At 47.7% G+C, this 25,071-nt stretch overlaps 1 protein-coding gene across 1 annotated transcript in view; it reads right to left on the bottom strand.

Moving 5' to 3' along the window:
• Positions 1 to 3,055: 3,055 nt before the first annotated feature.
• htr4 (5-hydroxytryptamine receptor 4) overlaps positions 3,056 to 25,071 on the bottom strand; it is a gene marked incomplete at its 3' end in the record, with an annotated part of 32,561 nt that continues 10,545 nt past the window's right edge. Inside the window, exons 3-6 of the mRNA XM_084459637.1 lie at positions 24,666 to 24,866; positions 19,420 to 19,573; positions 15,968 to 16,524; positions 3,056 to 3,143 (exon numbers count right to left, since the gene is read on the bottom strand). Of these exons, the coding sequence (XP_084315763.1) occupies positions 3,056 to 3,143; positions 15,968 to 16,524; positions 19,420 to 19,573; positions 24,666 to 24,866 (1,000 nt within the window). The remainder of the gene's footprint in view (positions 3,144 to 15,967; positions 16,525 to 19,419; positions 19,574 to 24,665; positions 24,867 to 25,071) is intronic.

Here is a 25,071-nt window from a genome sequence, read left to right as displayed (position 1 = left end):
AAAGGAGTTCAAGCAATTACGTATTTAAGTCCATTGGAGAGACACAGATGCATATTACAGTACATACTTCTTGAGTACTCTTTGCAGAAAAATATACCATTATGTACGCTTTATAGCCATAGCAGAATAGGCCTCATATAATACTTTAATTACAAATCATCACTTGCTGAATGGAATGAATTCAAGTTGACAAATAAAAATGGGCACGGAATACAGATTCAGTTTCAAGATTTCTTCATCTACATTTCACTTTGCATTGCTACAAAACAGCACATAGGTAAGGAAATATAATACAAATGAACATTTTATGGAAATCGTTTGGTAGCATCATCACAGATCATTCATGATCTAATCATTCTGGAAGGTAAACCTACGGATGGAAGAGAAGGGAAGCAGATGTTCAAAAAGGTTCAATTCACAGATTAACATCACACCTCTCATTATGACATCACACCTCTCATTATGACATCACACCTCTCATTATGACATCACACCTCTCATTATGACATGCCCAGAAGACAATGGTCTAATCTCTCAAATCAATACATTACAAAAGTGCTAGTGCTTCAATTATGAGAGGAGCTCACAGTTGGAAAGTAAATGGAAAAAGACCATTAAGGAACCCAATCAAAGACCATAAACGAACAACATTTGATCTATATCTATAGGAGGTGCTTTGGTGTATTCCAAATACATTTCTCCTTCTGTTTCTGGGGAAAAAAAATTGTACCAAAACATTCTGTAAAGAATCTCCCTGGTATTTCATGAACATCATGAAATAACGACTCATTTAAGGTACAGTAAGGTTATTACTGCGTGTGAGAGAGAGAGAGAGAGAGAGAGAGAGAGAGGGGTGGGGGGGGGGGGGAGATAGGGAAGGAGGGAGGAAAAGAGTTTCTGACATCCAAGACTTTGGAGTGAGGAAGTGACAATGAAATGAGTTATGGCTTAAACACTGGACATCGCTCAACACTGTGTGATGGACTCAACCTTGCCCTGAACACTGTGTGATAGACTCAACCTTGCCCTGAACACTGTGTGATGGACTCAACCTTGCCCTGAACACTGTGTGATAGACTCAACCTTGCCCTGAACACTGTGTGATAGACTCAACCTTGCCCTGAACACTGTGTGATAGACTCAACCTTGCCCTGAACACTGTGTGATGGACTCAACCTTGCCCTGAACACTGTGTGATAGACTCAACCTTGCCCTGAACACTGTGTGATGGACTCAACCTTGCCCTGAACACTGTGTGATAGACTCAACCTTGCCCTGAACACTGTGTGATGGACTCAACCTTGCCCTCAACACTGTGTGATAGACTCAACCTGACCCATGGCCCAGCTTGACTGTGTATGTGCCTGTATGTATCTACACAAGATACAGTACGAGGCTAAACTGTGCAAATCTATACAATGCAGGTTTTATTCAAAATTTGACTACAAATAGTTGCGAGCAGTTTCAAATGTATAACTTCATACAGGCCCATATAACGACCACAAAATGATATACATGGCTATGGTCTATACGCTTTTCTTCAAATGGAAACTGTTGTGGTTCTTCTGACTGAAGACATCCTGTAATAGTACCCAACTGTAGTGTACTACTGTAATAGTACCTAACTGTAGTGTACTACTGTAATAGCACTACCACACTAGTATTTGGTTTGCATTGCCTTCCCCCCCTCTGAGCTATGTGTAGTAAGTCATTGATACTTCAATATCCAGAAAGTGGTTTGCTGAGGCAGCAATGAGACCGTGTGAAAAAGCCAACGTTTACTTGGAGGTGAAGCTATAAATCTGGCTCAAGGGCTTCGGCCCACATCTCAAGGACAACTTGGGATTGTCTATGAATCTGAATCACTAAGAACACTGTATTACATTCTGGCACATGGTTATTGAGGCGAGAGGTGATCTGAGAACAAAATGGGATGTCACTTCAGATGAGAAAAACCCAGTGTGGACACGAGATAGGGAGACTCCATTATACTCCCACGTAAGTACACACACACACACACGCACACGTGCACACACACCCACACACACACACGCGCACACACACACACATACAAACACACACAAACGCCAGGGTATGGGGTCAATTACATTTCAATTAAGTCACTTCAGGACTTGAGATGATATCATGTAAAAAGCTTCTTTAGATCAGTCTTATCCAAAAGCATTTCAAATAATTAGCATGAATTGAATTGAATTGCTATTTCAATTTAAGAGTTGAAACTGGCCACGCACACACGCACACACATGCACACGTACGCACACACACACACACACACACACACACACACACACACACACACACTAAGAGCATCAGCACAGCATCGGTGAACTGTTGCTCAATCCGTCTTATCGGTGTGGTTGCGTTGTGTCAGGGTGGGTATGGAAGGGGGCGGAGTGATCGACGCAGCGTAGCAGCTCATAATGCACTTCATATTGGTCAAGCGTTTCCTCCTATCCTATCAGAACAGATCTATTCAGTTAGTCTCTACGTTCAGCTCAGAAAATTGTGCAATTCCTCCCAGAGGAGTCCAGGGTCTGTTCTGCTAGGGAGACAGGGCAAGGTCATCGTTGCAGCGTGATGCTCCTTAATCAATGGATGGAGCATGGGAATCCTGTGTCTGTGCACGACCTTTGACCTTTGATCAGTAAAGCTTATTCAAAGGTTTATTTTGGTGGCGTTTAGTGATCATCTTTTCGGAGTGTCCTTCCAGAAGGGGAACAGGGTTTGTATGTGTTTTCTTCCTCTAAGCAAAGCAAAAAGGGACATTACATCTTTATAATAAGTTCATAATAATATAATATCAAACAGCTTTGGCAACATTAATTCAGCTCAACCATTCCCACAGTCATGAACTCTCTCTCTGCGGCTTTGAATTACAATCCAGAGATGTTCTTTAGCTGTCTGTCTCACTGCCGGAGGGGCCGGACCGCGGCCTCGGCGTGTCTGGACCGGTCTGGGTCCGGGTCCGGGGTCCGGGTCCAGGGGCCGGGCGGCCCTCTCCAGCCTGCTGTGGGGGAGCTCCGCTCGGTCACGGTCAGAAGCACGACTCCTGAGACTCTGTGTCGTTCTGCAGGGACTGTTTCTCCGGCTCAGCGTGGGTTCCGTTGTGCAGGACTGAGTACCTGGCGGGCGGGGAGCAGAACGTTAGAACACAGCAGAGCGTTAGAACACAGCAGAGAGCTAGAACACAGCAGAGCGTTAGAACACAGCAGAGAGTTAGAACACAGCAGAGAGTTAGAACACAGCAGAGAGTTAGAACACAGCAGAGAGTTAGAACACAGCAGAGCATTAGAACACAGCAGAGAGTTAGAACACAGCAGAACGTTAGAACACAGCAGAACGTTAGAACACAGCAGAGAGTTAGAACACAGCAGAGCGTTAGAACACAGCAGAGAGTTAGAACACAGCAGGGAGTTAGAACACAGCAGAGAGTTAGAACACAGCAGAACGTTAGAACACAGCAGAGAGTTAGAACACAGCAGAACGTTAGAACACAGCAGAGCGTTAGAACACAGCAGAGAGTTAGAACACAGCAGAGAGTTAGAACACAGCAGAGAGTTAGAACACAGCAGAGAGTTAGAACACAGCAGAGAGTTAGAACACAGCAGAGCGTTAGAACACAGCAGAGCGTTAGAACACAGCAGAGAGTTAGAACACAGCAGAACGTTAGAACACAGCAGAGCGTTAGAACACAGCAGAGAGTTAGAACACAGCAGAGAGTTAGAACACAGCAGAGAGTTAGAACACAGCAGAGAGTTAGAACACAGCAGAGAGTTAGAACACAGCAGAGAGTTAGAACACAGCAGAACGTTAGAACACAGCAGAGAGTTAGAACACAGCAGAGCGTTGCAGGAGGGAGATGCACTTGTGAGTTCTGGCAAGTAGTAGCACTGACCAACATTTAAGTCACTTTGGATAAAAGTCTCTGCTAAATGACTAATGTATAGGCTATATATATCTAAGCTATAGGCTAATATCAATCACAGCAACATAGGATATGCAGGGAGGTAGTTTGCCAGCTATTCATGGCTAGTAGTAGCCTACTCTGTTTATTCATTTACATATTTTGCTAATTAAGTTAAAAATGTGCTTCACATGCCACACAATCTAGTGTCCTTTTATAAACTTTGGCCCCTCTAACATCCAGTGCACGTCCCTGCCAAATAAAATTTGCATATTCTCCCCGTGTTCGCAAGGGTTTCCTGCCAAAAAGAACCCAATATGAAAAACAACGCTGTCTGAGCATTTGCTTGGTCCCCGGGCTCGTGCACGCGGCCTACTGTCTCTTCCCAGCAGCCCTTGGGGGAAGGACGAAGAGATGGGCGTTTCGGCGTTGAAGTGTGTGGGTCTCACTGTGTGATCAATAAACATGTTTGTTTGTTTGTGTTTGATTCGATTAGCCCCGCAAACCGCTGCATATGTGACAGCAACTGTCATGGCAATACACAAATGCATCTACATAGCTCAATGTTTAAAATCTCAAATACATGATGAATGTTTATGCTCCATATCCTCATAACTTTGTCTGCTGACTGGCTAAAGTGAGCTAGAAGTTGGATATTGCTTGTTTTCATCGCTAGATGAAACCACAGGGCAGGGGGATTGGGGATTTGGGGGGTTAGAAGTGTTTACTATCGTTGCTGTCAGATGAAAACCACTTATTATCTGGCTGGGACGACCCTTTAAAACCTCTGAACTCTTCCTGGCTCTGGGACCAATTACATGTGTTTTAAACAGCTCCTCAGATGGGATTTTATGTCCAAAAACATAAAAGTTGGAATGTTGTTTTTAGATTAGATATTAAATGGCCTATTTCATGATGGCCTGGAAACCACAGAATAAGAACAGTAATAAGAACCACCATCAGCCCTTTAGTCCTACACCATCAGCCCTATAGTCCTACACCATCAGCCCTACAGTCCTACACCATCAGCCCTATAGTCCTACACCATCAGCCCTATAGTCCTACACCATCAGTCCTACACCATCAGCCCTACAGTCCTACACCATCAGCCCTATAGTCCTACACCATCAGCCCTACAGTCCTACACCATCAGCCCTACAGTCCTACACCATCAGCCCTACAGTCCTACACCATCAGCCCTATAGTCCTACACCATCAGCCCTATAGTCCTACACCATCAGTCCTACACCATCAGCCCTACAGTCCTACACCATCAGCCCTATAGTCCTACACCATCAGCCCTACAGTCCTACACCATCAGCCCTATAGTCCTACACCATCAGCCCTATAGTCCTACACCATCAGCCCTATAGTCCTACACCATCAGCCCTACAGTCCTACACCATCAGCCCTATAGTCCTACACCATCAGCCCTATAGTCCTACACCATCAGCCCTACAGTCCTACACCATCAGCCCTATAGTCCTACACCATCAGCCCTATAGTCCTACACCATCAGTCCTACACCATCAGCCCTACAGTCCTACACCATCAGCCCTATAGTCCTACACCATCAGCCCTACAGTCCTACACCATCAGCCCTATAGTCCTACACCATCAGCCCTATAGTCCTACACCATCAGTCCTACACCATCAGCCCTACAGTCCTACACCATCAGCCCTATAGTCCTACACCATCAGCCCTACAGTCCTACACCATCAGCCCTACAGTCCTACACCATCAGCCCTATAGTCCTACACCATCAGCCCTATAGTCCTACACCATCAGTCCTATAGTCCTACACCATCAGTCCTACCATCCCCAATCATGTTTTATTTCAGCACCCCCCCCCCCCCCCCCCCCCCCGTGCCTAATGCCATCCCTGCTTCAACAGAGAGCCCAGGAATCCCAGCAGGACTCACTGGAGAGTAATACTATATTCTTACATTCAAAGATGTGTGTAGTATGTGGTACAGAACACGAGAGCCTTGCCTCTCACCAAAACCATTACGAGCTCTTCACATAAACAAGCAAACCCAATGCAATTCCTGCAGAGAAATTGGCCATGAAATTTACCTTGAAAACCCTTTTGAAAACCCTAATGTCCCGGGACTTTATCAAGGACGTGTGCTCGAGCCCCTAAATGGAGCAGAACCCAAAATTGCTGCCACATTGCAGCGTTTAAGACAACAATGAGCCACTTGTGGCCGGATGGCTGTGAGGCGTGAAGACCATCCTGAGACAGAGGACAGGGAGACAGGGCTCTAGAGAAGACCATCCTGAGACAGAGGACAGGGAGACAGGGCTCTAGAGAAGACCATCCTGAGACAGAGGACAGGGAGACAGGGCTCTAGAGAAGACCATCCTGAGACAGAGGGGACAGGGAGACAGGGCTCTAGAGAAGACCATCCTGAGACAGAGAGGACAGGGAGACAGGGCTCTAGAGAAGACCATCCTGAGACAGAGAGGACAGGGAGACAGGGCTCTAGAGAAGACCATCCTGAGACAGAGGACAGGGAGACAGGGCTCTAGAGAAGACCATCCTGAGACAGAGGACAGGGAGACAGGGCTCTAGAGAAGACCATCCTGAGACAAAGGACAGGGAGACAGGGCTCTAGAGAAGACCATCCTGAGACAGAGGACAGGGAGACAGGGCTCTAGAGAAGACCATCCTGAGACAGAGAGGACAGGGAGACAGGGCTCTAGAGAAGACCATCCTGAGACAGAGAGGACAGGGAGACAGGGCTCTAGAGAAGACCAGCCTGAGACAGAGAGGACAGGGAGACAGGGCTCTAGAGAAGACCAGCCTGAGACAGAGAGGACAGGGAGACAGGGCTCTAGAGAAGACCATCCTGAGACAGAGGACAGGGAGACAGGGCTCTAGAGAAGACCATCCTGAGACAGAGAGGACAGGGAGACAGGGCTCTAGAGAAGACCATCCTGAGACAGAGGACAGGGAGACAGGGCTCTAGAGAAGACCATCCTGAGACAGAGGACAGGGAGACAGGGCTCTAGAGAAGACCATCCTGAGACAGAGGACAGGGAGACAGGGCTCTAGAGAAGACCATCCTGAGACAGAGAGGACAGGGAGACAGGGCTCTAGAGAAGACCATCCTGAGACAGAGAGGATGGGGAGACAGGGCTCTAGAGAAGACCATCCTGAGACAGAGGACAGGGAGACAGGGCTCTAGAGAAGACCATCCTGAGACAGAGGACAGGGAGACAGGGCTCTAGAGAAGACCATCCTGAGACAGAGGACAGGGAGACAGGGCTGTAGAGAAGACCAGCCTGAGACAGAGAGGACAGGGAGACAGGGCTCTAGAGAAGACCATCCTGAGACAGAGAGGACAGGGAGACTAGATCTAATTATTAGACAGAATTACGTTTTTTTTCTGGTTCCTTTTAAGAACTGGTGCAGAGCTCATGCTCTTGATGCAATTAATGTTTCCATGACAACCAACAATGGTGTCGAAACCATGAAGAAGAATCTCAAGACTTTTTAACTCGAGAAGCTCAGGTAGTGGGGCAGTTACATCTCTAAATGAGACTATTGTTAGTCTAAACTCCTGAAAAAAGCATGTGAACTGAATAAGTTAAGTGATGACTCATATTTGAAGAAGTTAAGTGAGGACTCATATTTGAAGAAGTTAAGTGAGGACTCATATTTGAAGAAGTTAAGTGAGGACTCATATTCGAAGAAGTTAAGTGAGGACTCATATTCGAAGAAGTTAAGTGAGGACTCATATTTGAAGAAGTTAACTGATGACTCATATTTGAAGAAGTTAACTGATGACTCATACGTATGTGAAGACCTGGAGACTTTCAGAAGATCACCTGAAGTATTGATTAATCCAAGAAAATCCTTGGTAACAGTGCAGGAGAGAAAATGGCCTAATGCTAAATAAAAACATAATGATGTTCATAAATTACCGTGAAGTTCGGCAGGATGTAATGGGAAATTGTGTTTTTGTACATGTCTGTATACTTGTACTTGTACAGGGAAAAATCCTGACCTGTGGCGCCTGGGTGAAGGAGCCATAAGGAGGTCTCTCCACCTCCCCCAGCGACCCCCTAAAAACACACGAGGAGCAGGAGAGAGGAGGCCTACTGAGTGTGCAGTAAATCTCCTTCATATGAGCCAGATAAAAACCCATAAATGTTCAGAAGCTGATAATCACTGGCCAAAGTTCATGTGAGGACAGTAATAAGGAAGTCCTTATTTCAACACACAATATACCATCCCCAACACACACAAATACACACACCGTATACCATCCCCAACAAACATACACACACACCATATACCATCCCCAACACACACAAATACACACACCGTATACCATCCCCAACAAACACACACACACACACCATATACCATCCCCAACAAACACACACAAATCCACACACCATATACCATCCCCAACACACACAAATACACACACCGTATACCATCCCCAACACACACACACACACACACACACACCATATACCATCCCCAACAAACACACACAAATCCACACACCGTATACCTTCCCCAACAAACACACACACACACACACACACCATATACCATCCCCAACACACACAAATACACACACCGTATACCATCCCGAACAAACACACACACACACACACACACCATATACCATCCCCAACAAACACACACACACACCATATACCATCCCCAACAAACACACACATTCAGTGAACACACACATGTACAGACATCACTCTGTATCGTAAAGCAGCTCTCTTGGCTTGTCTTAATAGTCTAGGACCTGGCTTAGATTTTAAGTGAATATCTCCACTGTTATGGACTAATATGACCCTACGGACCCTACTGAAAATAACCACGCCCTTTTTAAGGAGAGACACTTATTTTTTTTAGGACTAAGTATAATACAAAATTTTTAAATTTTTAAATTTTTAGTATTTAGCTTTATGTGCAGATTAAACTGGTAGAAATTCATGAGGATATCTTTAAGCTTTATTTAACCTGTATAGTGTCTCCCCCTCAAAAGGGCGTGGTCATTAATGGGGTTTCTGTCCCCGATAGATTTCCACACACATCCCACGCTGCTTGTTAGGGTCATGCTGCTCGTTAGGGTCATGTTGCTCGGTTATGTTGCTCGTTAGGGTCAGGCTGCTCGTTAGGGTCATGTTGCTCGTTAGGGTCAGGCTGCTCGTTAGGGTCAGGCTGCTCGTTAGGGTCATGTTGCTTGTTAGGGTCATGTTGCTCATTAGGGTCATGTTGCTTGTTAGGGTCAGGCTGCTCGTTAAGGTCATGCTGCTTGTTAGGGTCATGTTGCTCATTAGGGTCATGTTGCTTGTTAGGGTCATGTTGCTCATTAGGGTCATGTTGCTTGTTAGGGTCATGTTGCTCGTTAGGGTCACGCTGCTCGTTAAGGTCATGCTGCTTGTTAGGGTTATGCTGCTCGTTAGGGTCTTGTCGCTCGTTAGGGTCTTGTTGCTCGTTAGGGTCATGTTGCTCGTTAGGGTCATGTCCGTCTGTAACAGCTGAGATAATCTAAGTGCATACACATCCCAGCCAGGTCTAGACTATTGCCGCGTTCCAGGAAACTCGTAACCGTGTTTTTCCAACCTTCTACGTGTGAAAATGCACTGGAATGGCAGTCAAACCCGGACCGCGGCACGTGATGACGAGGTAACGGGATGTTTCTGATGAACATGAGACGGTGAGGGTGCAGCTCCCGGAAAAGATTCGTACTTTCACCCAAATTATTCAAATGACATTTCCCACAAAACACACGCATGTATGCCTTCGTATTACCGTACATCCAGATTAAGCCTGCCATCTACCCAGTCTACTCATCTCTCCAGCCCCAGAACAGAAATCACTCATGATGATTACTGTAATCCACTTTATAATGGCCATGCTTAGGGTGTCATATGAACTCAGATCGAGGACCTCCTGGTGTTCTCTGCTGCTGAGAGGAAGCTGGTAGTTGAGTACATATGGCAGTACCATTCAAAGAGCTATGACAACCATGATGCTTATAGCTCTGGAAATGGCGCTGCGATCTGCACCATGCAGGGTCTTGGGCTGGGTAAGTCCCCCTTCTCCAGGCAGGGCACGTTAGAAGCACAGAGCCAAAATCAACCAAATCTTAGTTCATTTTAATTTTGCAAAAAGAAAGTCGGTTTCATATTTTTTTTCTATGGTTATGTTAACTCCCCCACTAGGTTCTGACGGTTGTGCTAATGAGGATAGAAAAGGAATCTGAATTCACCCGCCGGTCTCTGTAGCCTGGTGAGACCATCCTGGTCTGATCTTAAGACCCAGCGCGGTCTCAATATCAGTATGAAGAGAGTCTATGTCTATAGAGAGAAGCCTAGAACCTGTAGGGACCTGTATAGATTTCAGTTTCTCAACGAACGCATAGGTATCTTTGATATAGCTGTGACAATGGATTTAAATAAAAAATAAAAAATGTTGGGTGGTTAGGGTTAGGGTTGAGAGAGGGTTAGTGTTGGGTGGTTAGGCCTAGGGTTGAGAGAGGGTTAGTGTTGGGTGGTTAGGGTTGAGAGAAGGTTAGTGTTGGGTGGTTAGGGTTGAGAGAGGGTTAGTGTTGGGTGGTTAGGGTTGAGAGAAGGTTAGTGTTGGGTGGTTAGGGTTAGGGTTAGGGTTGATAGAGGGTTAGTGTTGGGTGGTTAGGGTTAGGGTTAGGGTTGATAGAGGGTTAGTGTTGGGTGGTTAGGGTTGAGAGAAGGTTAGTGTTGGGTGGTTAGGGTTGAGAGAGGGTTAGTGTTGGGTGGTTAGGGTTAGGGTTGATAGAGGGTTAGTGTTGGGTGGTTAGGGTTAGGGTTGATAGAGGGTTAGTGTTGGGGTGTAACAGACTCACTGGGAGCGGTGGTTGAGCAGCGTTAGACGTGAACGGGCCGAGTGTTGCAGAACCAGAGGAGCAGTTTGGAGACAGCAGAGCAGCCACTGGTCACCAGCAGGAAACACACATCCAGACAGCAGGAAACAGAGGTCCAGACAGCAGGAAACAGAGGTCCAGACAGCAGGAAACAGAGGTCCAGACAGCAGGAAACAGAGGTCCAGACAGCAGGAAACAGAGGTCCAGACAGCAGGAAACAGAGGTCCAGACAGCAGGAAACAGAGGTCCAGACAGCAGGAAACAGAGGTCCAGACAGCAGGAAACAGAGGGCCAGACAGCAGGAAACAGAGGTCCAGACAGCAGGAAACAGAGGGCAGCAGAGGTCCAGATAGCAGGGAGACAAAAGAAAGGGGAGGGGGCAGCAGAGAGAGAGAGAGAGAGAGAGAGAGAGAGAGAGATGGGGGCAGCAGAGAGAGAGAGGAGCAGAGAGAGAGAGAGATGGGGGCAGCAGAGATAGAGAGTGAGAGGAGCAGAGAGAGAGAGATGAGGTAGCAGAGAGAGAGGAGGCAGCAGAGAAAGAGAGAGAGACGAGCAGAGAGAGAGAGGAGCAGAGAGAGAGAGAGAGGAGCAGAGAGAGAGAGATGAGCAGAGAGAGAGAGAGATGAGGCAGCAGAGAGACAGAGAGAGGATCAGAGAGAGAGAGACAAGGCAGCAGAGAGAGAGAGAGGAAGGTAGGAGGGTGTGGAGGACAGGAGAGAGCAGGAGGAATAGAGAAGAGGCAGAGGGAGGAAGAAGGGGAGATGGTGAGAAGAGGAATGATAAACAGGTAGAAACATGAGGAAAAGAGGGAGGGCGAGAGACAGAGAGAGAGAGAGAGAGAGAGATGGTTAATCGAGATTCAGGTGACTCATTCAACAGTGACGTCCACAGCAGACAGGCAGGCAGACAGAGACAGACAGGCAGACAGGCAGACAGACAGACAGACAGACAGACAGACAGACAGACAGACAGACAGACAGGCAGACAGACAGACAGACAGACAGACAGACAGCAGCAGGAGGAGGTTAGAACCACATGGTGTTTCAAGAGGACATTCATCTCAACTTGCTTAGATGACTGATGGTCACTCACATGGAGAGAGACATTACGCTGAGGCACAGAAAACCTCCCCCAGCAGGAAGTAATGAAATCAGACGCTCTGGGATGACTAAGATATCTACTGAGAAAGAGCACCCAGGGATAACTACAGTAGACCTTTGAAAAGAAAAAAAGAGAAAAAAAAGAGAGCAGCACACAGAGAACGCATGCAGCCACTAGATACACACAGGTGATGGTCCTGATTCTCTCACTCTCTCTGACTCTCTATTCTATTCTATTCTATTCTATTCTATGCTGTTGCTGTGCAGCTGACAGATTTATACCAGCGTCTGGTTATTTCCCCGGTTCCTATCTTTCCTGTTTTGTTGTTGCTGATTTTGTTTATCTTCTACTGACAACACACTCCAGACACTCTCTCTCCTCTCTCTCTCTCTCTCTCTCTCTCTCTCTCTCTCTCTCTCTCTCTCTCTATTTCCCTCTCTAACACACACACACACACACACACACACACACACACACACACACACGTGAGTTGCATTGTTTCTGGTTCATTATAGTAGAACCAAACATCCCTGCTAGACTGAGTGAGAACAGGAAGTTCTTTATACTGACTGCATATGCTCTATGTTGAGCATGACAGCAAGAAAGCAAGACAGCAAGAAAGAAAGAAAGAAAGAAAGAAAGAAAGAAAGAAAGAAAGAAAGAAAGAAAGAAAGAAAGAAAGAAAGAAAGAAAGAAAGAAAGAAAGAAAGAAAGAAAGAAACAGCTGCTATGCAGCGCTGGGTCAGGTCAGGGCACAAATGCTTTTGCGGAGGAGAGGAAGAAGGAGAAGGAGACAGATACATGCGGGTCTCTGGTCTTATAATGTATAATATGAACAGCAGTAGTTTTTAGGGGACAGACTTCAAAATATTGTAAAAAATACAGTTTTGGAGGAAACTTTCAGAAAAATTTCACACTACTACTATGTCAATAACATTTGGTCATTTTCATGAACATGGAAGATTTATTGAGCAAGTATTTGCAGTAGCTGCATACAGTACTGTAAAACATTTTTATGCACTCTGGGCAAAATTTTTTATATTTCAAAAGTCTGTGAAGACCGTTTGGGGAGGACAGTCTGAAGGTGTTGTGTATCAATTGGGGTGTCAATTGACCAAAAAATAGGAGTAGAGTTTGATAGGTTTTACAGTTTTTGAGAAAAACAGAGTGATGGACTTCATAATTCCTGCCAGCTCAAAACATCTGGAAGTTTCTGCTCACTTGGACCTACAGGTTGGTGGTGGTTGTAAAGTGACGGCATGTACGGCTGATTTGTTATGATTTTTTTGAAGTTTTAAACTTTAGACGGTTGCTGTAGCGCCATCTTCAGGACTATTGGCCCACAAGACCATCTGAGGACCTCTGGCATAGGGCTGGACCTGTGTGCACATTTTGGTGATTTTTCATGCGTGGGAAGTCAGACTTTCTAGGAAGAAGTAGTAGAAGAAGAAGATTGGCAAATACAAGAGGGTTCCGGCAGCTGAGGCTAATCTCTGTAAATCTAAGTGTCTAAATCTTTCCATCGTCTGTTATTTGACAGCCTGTGTGACAGATGAGCCTGTGAGGAGGAAGATGTATAGTCCTGGGATATCTCTGACAAACAGGGCCTGAATTATACCCAACAAAGAAACTTATCTGATGTCCAATGCAACATTGCACTCACTGACAGTACACACACACACACACACACACACACACACACACACTCACTGGCAGCAGCCCCATGCCTCTGAGACGGACCGTATCGTCTGTCTTAGCATTGCTGCACACTGTCACTGCCAGGAAGGTTTTTATGTGTGTGTGTGTGTGTATGCATGTGTGTGTATGTGTGTCTGTGTGCGTGTGTGTATGCAAGTGTGTATGTGTGTGCGTGTATGCATGTGTATGTGCGTGTGTGTGTATGCGTGTTAGGGGTGTGCCCGAATACAAATACGGTATTCGGATGAACACAAATAGTAGCTTTTTCCCGAATAGTAAATTCGTACGAATATTGTAAAAAATATTCGGGAGGGGGGAGAACAGTCAAATACTGTATGAGCGGGGCGCCCCGGTAGCTCACTGGGTAAGGCGCGTCCCATATGAAGTCTAGTCCTTCGCGCGGCGGACCCGGGTTCGATTCTGCTGCAATAGCCTATGTGAACTGTAGCGTTTGTTTGAGCAGAGGAGGACCGGTAGCTAGCTTGTTAGCTCAGTGCAGACTGTCCACCTCTATCTCAATCGAGCCTCTGGTGTATACTGGGTAATCAGGCCACCATGGGAAATCAGACCTTAATCTCAATGGGCTCCCCTGGATGAATAAAAGTAAATAATAAATGAAAAGAAGAAGCCACAATATTTCCAAACTATTAGTTTGAATTATGCAACGATGTCCTTCTCTACCTGCAACTCGCCCCCTTGAAAGCAATATATCCGTTCCCAGTCAGGCGTTATTGCCCATCTAGGGTTGAAACATTTAGGTTTAGTTGGGGCTATTATCAGTTGTTCCTGCAGAAGCTAATAATATCATTTACAGCAACATGTAACAACACCTGATAACTCCTCCAGAAGATCAGCTGTTCCCTACACCCTATCTATCTCCAAGGCGTTGCTTCTTATCTTCACACCATTAACTCCCAGACGCCTGCTTCAAACCTCCAGAGCCTGGAACCTACAGTATAGCATATCTTATCTCCCATCTACTACCTCATGCCTCCTACTGTACCTCCAAATGGGGACATGGCCTGCATTCCCCCTCATGTCACCTCCTTATCACTGACTCCTATCTCCTACCTCCTATCACTACCTCCTATCTCCTACACTCTATCACTGACTCCTGTCTCCTACCTCCTATCACTGACTCCTATCAACTACACTCTATCACTGACTCCTATCTCCTTCACCTTATCACCGACTCCACCCTATCTCCTACACCCTCTACGGATCAACTGTGTGTCGAGTGCAGCTGCCTACACATCCCAGCATGCTTCAGTCCCATGTTTATGGCCTAGTGGAACATGCTGACAGTTCTGCCATTTGGAAATAGTTCCACCATTTATGTTACTGCAGGGCGGCAGAAAACAGAGAATTGTGGGAGGTTTTTAAGAGCTTTCAGGGTCATTTATATAGTGTAATCTGAAGGTATTTTAAACTCTGTACTGTTTACACGAAAGACTCCAGAGGAAGGGAGGTATTTGCTGAACAGTAAAGTTGCATGTTTTCAATTAGATACTGCTAGAACACATTCTCAACCCTTTCAAAAATAGCACTGTGACAACATTGTATCAAAGCTATTAAACATTTACAACGTATATTGGATATCTAATTTGACTGCGACTGGCACAGGTGTCACTGTGTTACTTGTCAGTACAGCTTCCCCCCTGACTTTGCCACGCTGGGTTTGGCCTTTCCTGGGTGATACTCCTCCTAATATCGGTTATCTAATCTCTGAAGTATGCTAGAGCAATGTATTGAAGTACTGGTAGTACTGCTTAGTACTGGTAGTACTGGTAGTACTGCTTCATAGTACAGAGCAATTTGGGGTTAGGTGTCTTGCTCGAGGAGACTTCGACATGTGGACAGTCGGAGTTGGGATTCGAACCACTGACCCTTCGATAACTGAACGACCCGCTCTACCGACTGAGCTACAACCGCCCCCACGCTGTACGATCTTATATTCATCGAGTGAGGACCATTATCTCAAGACGACTCTGAATGAACTCTGAATCGGATAGCAGAGCAGTGTTGGTCAGAGCACTTCTGAACCATGGGACCCTTACTACTGCTCACTACTTACTTGAGAACGTGCGTGGACCCTTACTACTGCTCACTACTTACTTGAGAACGTGCGTGGACCCTTACTACTGCTCACTACTTACTTGAGCACGTGCGTGGACCCTTACTATTGCTCACTACTTACTTGAGCACGTGCGTGGACCCTTACTACTGCTCACTACTTACTTGAGCACGTGCGTGGACCCTTACTATTGCTCACTACTTACTTGAGCACGTGCGTGGACCCTTACTACTGCTCACTACTTACTTGAGAACGTGCGTGGACCCTTACTACTGCTTACTACTTACTTGAGCACGTGCGTGGAGCCGTTGATCTGCGTGGCGTTGCAGGGGGCCCTGGGCCCCAAGATGGAGGGCCTCCTGTAACGCCTCCGGCCACAGCAGAGGATGATGAGGAAGGCACGTCTGAAGGACTTGTTGAGGAAGGCGTAGAGGATGGGGTTGAGCATGGAGTTGATGTAGCCCAGCCACAGACACGCCGCCCACAGCTTGTCCGGGACGCTGTAGTCTATGAAGGGGTCCACCACGTTGGTGACGAAGAATGGCGCCCAGCACAGGCAGAAGCAGCCCATGATTATACACAGGGTCTTGGCCGCCTTGGTCTCCGTCCGCATGCGGTGGTTGCGCTGGTGGTCGGCGCTGGCCCCGCCCCCCGCCCGCTGCAGCATGCTGATCTGTTGCGCGTGGGCGCGCGCCGTGACGTAGATGCGCTGGTAGGCCAGCACCATGAGGCCCAGCGGGATGTAGAAGGCCACCACGGAGCAGGTGAGGGCGTACGGCTTGTTGACCATGAAGACGCACGACGTGGAGTTGCTGCCCTCGCCACTGTGCTTCCTCGCCTCTATCTGCACGGGGGAAGGGGAGGAGTTAGAGAGAATCAGATAAAACCACACACACACACACACACACACACACCGCTGTACAGCTTTACTGCACTCTGTTAACGACAAACAATTTACAGTACTGACCAAACTGAATTCCGTTGAATTTCCATAGACTAAAGAAAAAGGTTTAGAAAAAAGCTTGAAAAATGATCATTGATCCCTGTCTACTACTGCTAATCCTCCCGGCTTCTAGTTCACCATCACAGCTGTGAGGAGGCAAAGGGATCGTTTTTGGAAACAAAGCATCAATCGATTAGACAGATAGATACATACACTTTGTCTTTAAAGAGCACATCAGTAGCTGGTAGCATGGCAGCCCTGGTTGGCGTCATGCTAGCTGTGTTCAATATGAAACGCTAATGAGCTCCTCAGAGAACAACGTCAGATCTTCTGGCTCCTCTCCTGGTGGGCAGACTAGAGACGTGTTGTTTACTTGTGGTCCAGAATAGATACTTACATGAACATAATCACCTCCTACTCATCAGGTAGTACGGCAGAGTTAAGAGCTGGAAAGAATTCGAATGGACTTTATTAAGTCCGATTAGGACTTAATTCTTTAGGTCTTTATAGTGGTTGTGGGACATGGGGCTTGGAGGCTGTTTAGAATGAACACATTCGGTCCTAATAATCTACCTCCTAATCTCCTAATAATCTAATCTACAATCATCTGAACATCCTAACAAACCAGGATTTATATTTTAGGGTTTGAGCAAGACGTTATTTTAGGGCCATTCTGAAAACGTCCTGAGAACACTATAATATTTATCTTGGGTCCTCAAACGGACGTTCAGAACATGTCCTGGTATGGTCACGACAATTTATTCACAGCACTGGTATCGTAAGTCAAACGTAGTACTGAACGCATTGTCAAGAAACATTATCTTACCTCTGCAGTGGCTGATAGTTTTAGAGTAATAATGAACACAAACCGTTTATCAACCTGCTCTCTACCTCCAAATGTGAGGAATTTGCAGCATACTTCAGAGATAAGATAACCGAACTGTTTTTTTGCTTCCCTCTGGAATATGTAGGGGTGGGTCGTATGCCCACCTCCCTTGTTCTCTGTAAAGCGCATTGTGTTGCCTCTGGGTATGAAATGCGCTATATAAATAAAGCTTTGATTGATGATTGATTGATTGATATTAGGAGGAGTATCAGGAAAGGCCCTGCGTCTCACTGGTTGAACCTCTTCTTCATGTACAGTAACCTCGCTTGTTTACAGGCTGGCAGAGCCGTGCTGCAGCCTCACCAGCTCCAGCATTTGTTGCCCGTGTTGTTGCGCTGCTCATTTTCTTGTCTACCTTTTTGTTATTAAATTGCCCCCCTGGGGTTTTGAGCTCTTTCCCGTTCTCCTGAGTCGTGCGTCTGGTTCCAAAGCATGGAGGCCCTAACAGTGTTGATGTCTGTCCGTTCCCTGTAGCCTGGCGTTCATGACTGGACTGGACCAACCTGTGAGCGGGAGTTTTAACTGACTTCTGTTGTTTAGTCCAATTCATTTTGTTTATTGAATGTATTTGATTTCCGTGTCTTAGTTTTTATCAAAGCTCGTCGTCACTGAAGTAAATGAGGGAAACCTCGGTTGTTTGAAGTTAAATTAACTCATCACAGTATTATCAACAGAATTAAGCTTCTTACACTTGCTTCCACTGATTCACTGACACAAAGGGACACTTCATCATTGGTGTGGTACATGTTTATTGTGCACTTTATTTGTTTGAATTTGAATTAAATTGATGAATGCTAAATGTCTCAATGTGTATAGCGTTGCTGTATCTATGATATTTTGTCAGGCAATAAATTGGAGATTTATTTCAGTAGAGTTGTGCCCTTCTGTTTTTTTATTTTATTGTATTGTGGCTGTCTCCTTGTGTCGAATTAAATCAGATGATGTTGTCTTGTCTTAAAAGGTCTCCAGCATCAAACACCTTCAACATTGTAGATGAATAAATACTGTGGGCCTCATAATGTCTCAGGGTTCATTACATGACGTCCGTGGACATCAGAGGAACATCCTCATGACCACTTGCTGGAAGGGTTTCTCACATCATTAGTCACAGAGTAAATGTTGTGTTCACCCCTCAGAAGGACTGCTGGAGGGCAGAGGAATGCTCATGAGTCTCTTCCTGTTATCTTCTATCCTTCTGATATTAAGGACTGGGCCGTTAACACAAACCAATGAAGCGCCTCACTCTCTAAATTGTGTTTGTCATTTCATCAGCCCTCAGGCCAGCTGGTTCTGTGTGCGGTCATCTGTCATTCCATTAACCCTCAGGCCAGCTGGTTCTGTGTGCGGTCATCTGTCATTTCATCAGCCCTCAGGCCAGCTGGTTCTGTGTGCGGTCATCTGCCAGTTCAACTCATCACCCTCGCTTCTTCATCTGAGCCAGACGTCATATCAACCACGGAGCTTCCTCCTGACATGACTGTACTCTAAAAAGCAGCAGAGGAAGGCAGGTGGTGCATCATGGGAGTAGGAGTCTCTGCTAATTATAGTATCATGTCCTGCACGGAGCAATATCATTTTATTTAACACAAACAAAACACAACACAAAACACACACACTCGCGACACACAAACACGCATGTGCGCGCACACACACACACATGGTGGTTGTGAGGACTCACCAGGTGATCTATTCCACACACACACACACACACACACACACACACACACACACACACACACACACACACACACACGGTGGTTGTGAGGACTCACCAGGTGATCTATTCCACACACACACACACACACACACACACACACACGGTGGTTGTGAGGACTCACCAGGTGATCTATTCCACACACACACACACACACACACACACACACACACACACGGTGGTTGTGAGGACTCACCAGGTGATCTATTCCGATGCTGTTCCATCCCTGCATGATGGGCAGGAAGGATATGAAGGTGGGAATGACCCAGCAGCCCCCCATCATCAGAGCCACTCTGGCTGGGGTCATCTTGTTCCTGTAGACCAGCGGCTGGCAGCAGATGGCGTAGTACCTGGGAACACACACAAAAGATCATTTAATGAAAAAGCTTGAATGATAAAATGCAACTCATATTAGACAACATTTGTGTTTGGGACCCTTTTTACACAAATAGCAGGGAATGAATATGGACAGTGGAACATGTGTTTGCATCATTTGTAACAATATTGTTAGTAAATACATTAGTTACTAGATACATCGTTTAAGTGGCGCCGGCTCTTTGTTGCTGTGTGGCCCCCTGGCTCAGGCAGTCAGGGCTCCAGTCTCCCCGCCATCCCAGAATACGCCCGGGCGTTCTGAGTTATAGATGGACAAACGGTTGCCATGGTGACAGGTCCACAGCAGAGCCAGGTGAAGGCCCTTGTTGTCACCTTAAAGTGGTTTATGTGACAGTTAACTGTCGAGGGTAAGGCCTGACATTTTCACTCAATCCCATTCCGGCACAGTGCCAGATGTTGAAATTGTGCATAATAGCTTCAATGAACATTGCTAGAATAACAATCCAGGTAGCAGCCCCTCTCCACCTCAGGAAAAGGGCGATTCTGTGAGAATCTTCACCACCAGTATGTGAGTTCTGAATGAAGTTGGGTTAACATGAAACCTCAAGATTGTGACAAAGGAAAATCCAGACCTCCATCCCAGTCTACAGACCCTTGTATTGAGGTAGACCTCCTCCCCAGTCTACAGACACTTGTATTGAGTTGCTTTGTTGTGCGGACCCCAGGAAGACTAGCTGGCATTAAATTGGCAGCGAATGGGGATCCTAATAAAACAAACAAACACTAAGGTAGACCTCCTCCTCCCCAGTCTACAGACACTAAGGTAGACCTCCTCCTCCCCAGTCTACAGACACTGAGGTAGACCTCCTCCTCCCCAGTCTACAGACACTGAGGTAGACCTCCTCCCCAGTCTACAGACACTGAGGAAGACCTCCTCCCCAGTCTACAGACACTGAGGTAGACCTCCTCCCCAGTCTACAGACACTGAGGTAGACCTCCTCCTCCCCAGTCTACAGACACTGAGGTAGACCTCCTCCCCAGTCTACAGACACTGAGGAAGACCTCCTCCCCAGTCTACAGACACTGAGGTAGACCTCCTCCCCAGTCCACAGACACTGAGGTAGACCTCCTCCCCAGTCTACAGACACTGAGGTAGACCTCCTCCCCGGTCTACAGACACTGAGGTAGACCTCCTCCCCAATCTACAGACACTGAGGTAGACCTCCTCCCCAGTCTACAGACACTGAGGTAGACCTCCTCCCCAGTCTACAGACACTGAGGTAGACCTCCTCCCCAGTCTACAGACACTGAGGTAGACCTCCTCCCCAGTCTACAGACACTGAGGTAGACCTGCTCCTCCCCGGTCTACAGACACAGTAGGGTGGAGGCAGCCTGGAGGGGAGAGGCTGACTCGTATCCCAGTGGTCGTCAGTTCCTTCCTATCCCACAGGAAACCTGGTGGGGTTCTAAATCATTTTAAAGCACCATAGCTCTACACAGCAGGCTCTCTCTCCATGAATCCACTCAGACCTCCCTCCATCCATCCCAGCAGGGCAGCCTTCAGTCTCTCTCTCTCTCTCTCTCTCTCTCTCTCTCTGTCTCTCTCCCTACTGACCCAGATCTGTCACTCCCCTGGTCCCGGTGTTCATCTGCAGCTCTCCACTCCTCCTAGCTCTACCCAGGCTGAGGGAGCAGGAGTCCAGGGGCCAGGCTGAGGGAGCAGGAGTCCAGGGGCCAGGCTGAGGGAGCAGGAGTCCAGGGGCCAGGCTGAGGGAGCAGGAGTCCAGGGGCCTGGCTGAGGGAGCAGGAGTCCAGGGGCCAGGCTGAGGGAGCAGGAGTCCAGGGGACAGGCTGAGGGAGCAGGAGTCGAGGGGCCAGGCTGAGGGAGCAGGAGTCCACGGGACAGGCTGAGGGAGCAGGAGTCCAGGGGCCTGGCTGAGGGAGCAGGAGTCCAGGGGCCTGGCTGAGGGAGCAGGAGTCGAGGGGCCAGGCTGAGGGAGCAGGAGTCGAGGGGCCAGGCTGAGGGAACAGGAGTCCAGGGGCCAGGCTGAGGGAGCAGGAGTCCAGGGGCCAGGCTGAGGGAGCAGGAGTCCAGGGGCCTGGCTGAGGGAGCAGAAATCCAGGGGACAGGCTGAGGGAGCAGGAGTCAAGGGGACGGGGGCCAGGCTGTGAGCCACTACAGCCCACAGGTCAGTCTCACTCCCCAGCTCTCCGCCCACTGGCCGGACTCCTGGTTGATCTGACGTTGACCCCCTCACCCTCTGTCAGCTCTCTCTATGACTTGATGAGGTGCGGTGGCTGGTGAGGTCATTTAATATTTAATTTCGGTAGAACTATCTATCGACTGGCAGAGAGATAAATAAATAACCAGACCTCTGGACTGACTCGCGTCCAGCACTGTCACGCCTGAGGGAGAGAACAGTCCCTTAGTCATGTCACCTGTCTGGAACAAAGCACGTTTATACATCTGTCCCCCGGATGTTCTCATCCATCACAGTTTTATGGCTGTTTCTCCCGAGTTAATGAGTGCAATTTGGCTGTGAAACAGCATGAATGTATTCATAAAATATGTTTGTGAATCTAGGTTACATGAGGCATTGCTCTGTGTGTGTGTGTGTGTGTGTGTGTGTGTGTGTGTGTGTGTGTGTGTGTGTGTGTGTGTGTGTGTCTGTGTGTGTGTGCGCCATGAAAAATGCTGCTGCTTTTCGTCTCACCTCACCAAATGTGTGTCACGGCGCCAGGAGGCCCAGGAGCAGCGTCAGTACTGCAGCTGTCAGGAGGCCAACCCACGACCTCTGTTTCACCTGGCTAGCCTCACACACGCTGGCCCCCAGAAACCACACGACCTCTGTTTCACCTGGCTAGCCTCACACACGCTGGCCCCCAGAAACCTCACAACCTCTGTTTCACCTGGCTAGCCTCACACACGCTGGCCCCCAGAAACCACAAAACCTCTGTTTCACCTGGCTAGCCTCACACACGCTGGCCTCCAGAAACCACACGACCTCTGTTTCACCTGGCTAGCCTCACACACGCTGGCCTCCAGAAACCACACGACCTCTGTTTCACCTGGCTAGCCTCACACACGCTGCTCCCCAGAAACCACACGACCTCTGTTTCACCTGGCTAGCCTCACACACGCTGGCCCCCAGAAACCACACGACCTCTGTTTCACCTGGCTAGCCTCACACACGCTGGCCCCCAGAAACCACACGACCTCTGTTTCACCTGGCTAGCCTCACACACGCTGGCCCCCAGAAACCACACGACCTCTGTTTCACCTGGCTAGCCTCACACACGCTGGCCCCCAGAAACCACACGACCTCTGTTTCACCTGGCTAGCCTCACACACGCTGGCCCCCAGAAACCACACGACCTCTGTTTCACCTGGCTAGCCTCACACACGCTGGCCACCACAAACCACCAAGAGGATGCACAACACACCGTAACCCACCATGGAAAACAGGTGAAGTCAACAACTTTCAACGATTCTATGTTGAATTTTTTTAGGAAATTTTTTTTGGGGACATTTTTTTATGCATCCAAATCCATTTGTGAGTGTAAAGAAAATGTTCAGTATACTGTTACTCTCATGGCTTGTCATGTCAGGCGTTCACAACCCTGAACAGGAAGTGCAGAGTGATGACACTTCCTCAAGCCCATCGCTCAGCTGAGCAAAACAAAGTGAGGTTGTGTACTACAGTACAGTGTCATAGACTGGGTTCTCAACTAGCTCACACACACCGAGACTAACATGCTAGCGTATCACACACAATGGGACTGCTGTCATGTTCCACAGCACATTGCAAGTCAATAATCTATCATTTATAGTCAATTATAGCAGCTGCCATCAGAAAGAATAAATAGCGGAATGTGGTGATGGTTTAATTCCATACCATTTTCTCCTGGGTTCCCGGTCGCCTGTGAATGGTGTCTTTTCGACTTAAGTGATTGGGCGGAGCTGCTGCAGCTGCTGCTTTTGACAGGGGTCATTATGAAAGCTAGCAACAACCTGTCATCAGGTGTCATATCTCAACATTCTGCTTTTCATGACAGAGGGAGCAGCGTTCGTCCCAGCCGAGGGGACAACGCGTCACAGCTAATGACAGGCTTCACGTCACAGCTAAAGACAGGCTTCACGCTGGGTTTCTGTCACAATCGTCTCATAACGCGCCGCCACAGTGACACCAACCTGCTGATTGGTCTACGGCAGCGGTCAGCAACCTTTACTGTCAAAAAATAAATTTTTGGCCAAAAAATAAAGATAAAATCTGACTGGAGCCGCAAAACATATTTGAGCCTCATAATTAAGGCAGGGTTTCCCCTTAGATATCTTTCCAGGGTCGATGGTGGGGGGAGGGGTTGAGGGTCCTCCCATCTCCTGCATTCTGCTGAATTTTTATGCACCAATTTATGCTTGATTACCCTGTCTGCTGCTATCTAGCTAGCTAGGGGGACGATTTGCTCACCATCATCGTTCCAACCATGTCAACACGTCGTCGGCATACAAGATAATGTGTTACTTCAACGCGCTAGGACCATCACGCGTCCTAGTCCTGTCTATCACGTGTCCTAGTCCTGTCTATCACGCGTCCTAGTCCTGTCTATCACGCGTCCTAGTCCTGTCTATCACGCGTCCTAGTCCTGTCTATCACGTGTCCTAGTCCTGTCTATCACGCGTCCTAGTCCTGTCTATCACGCGTCCTAGTCCTGTCTATCACGCGTCCTAGTCATGTCCATCACGCGTCCTAGTCATGTCTATCACACGTCCCAGTCATGACCATCACGCGTCCTAGTCCTGTCTATCACGCGTCCTAGTCCTGTCTATCACGCGTCCTAGTCCTGTCTATCACGCGTCCTAGTCCTGTCTATCACGTGTCCTAGTCCTGTCTATCACGTGTCCTAGTCCTGTCCATCACGCGTCCTAGTCCTGTCTATCACGCGTCCTAGTCATGTCCATCACGCGTCCTAGTCCTGTCTATCACGCGTCCTAGTCCTGTCATAACAGCGGTCATAGCGTGTGAACAGGCTCACCTGTCCAGGGCGGTAATAGCGTGTGAACAGGCTCACCTGTCCAGGGCGGTAATAGCGTGTGAACAGGCTCACCTGTCCAGGGCGATGCAGCAGAGGTGCAGGATAGAGGCGGTGGTCAGCAGGACGTCCAGAGACGTCCGCACCAGACAGAACGTTTCCCCGTAGTTCCAGTTCTGGTGGATCAGCTCGATGGCGCCGAAGGGCATCACCAGAACCGAGACCAGCAGGTCCGCGAACGCCAGCGACACGATGAAGTAGTTGGTCTTGATCTTCCTGCATGGGGAGCAGACAGGCGTGTTATGGGGCCATGCTGTGAACATCCACACAGCACTCTGGCAAAGAACTACAAATACCAGAAATGGTGTACATACTGTTGGCTTGTTTGTTTGCTTGTTTGTTTGTTTGTTTGAGACAGACAGAAAGATAGACACAGTCTCACAGATGCACACACAGTCAATGATTTGAAGCCACTGGGTAA

The sequence above is a fragment of the Borostomias antarcticus genome (assembly GCF_949987555.1).
Source record: "Borostomias antarcticus genome assembly, chromosome: 28".
Classification (NCBI taxonomy): Eukaryota; Metazoa; Chordata; class Actinopteri; order Stomiiformes; family Stomiidae; genus Borostomias; species Borostomias antarcticus.
The sequence above is the reverse complement of the archived record's forward strand: the minus strand, read 5'-3'. Positions and strand labels throughout refer to the sequence as shown.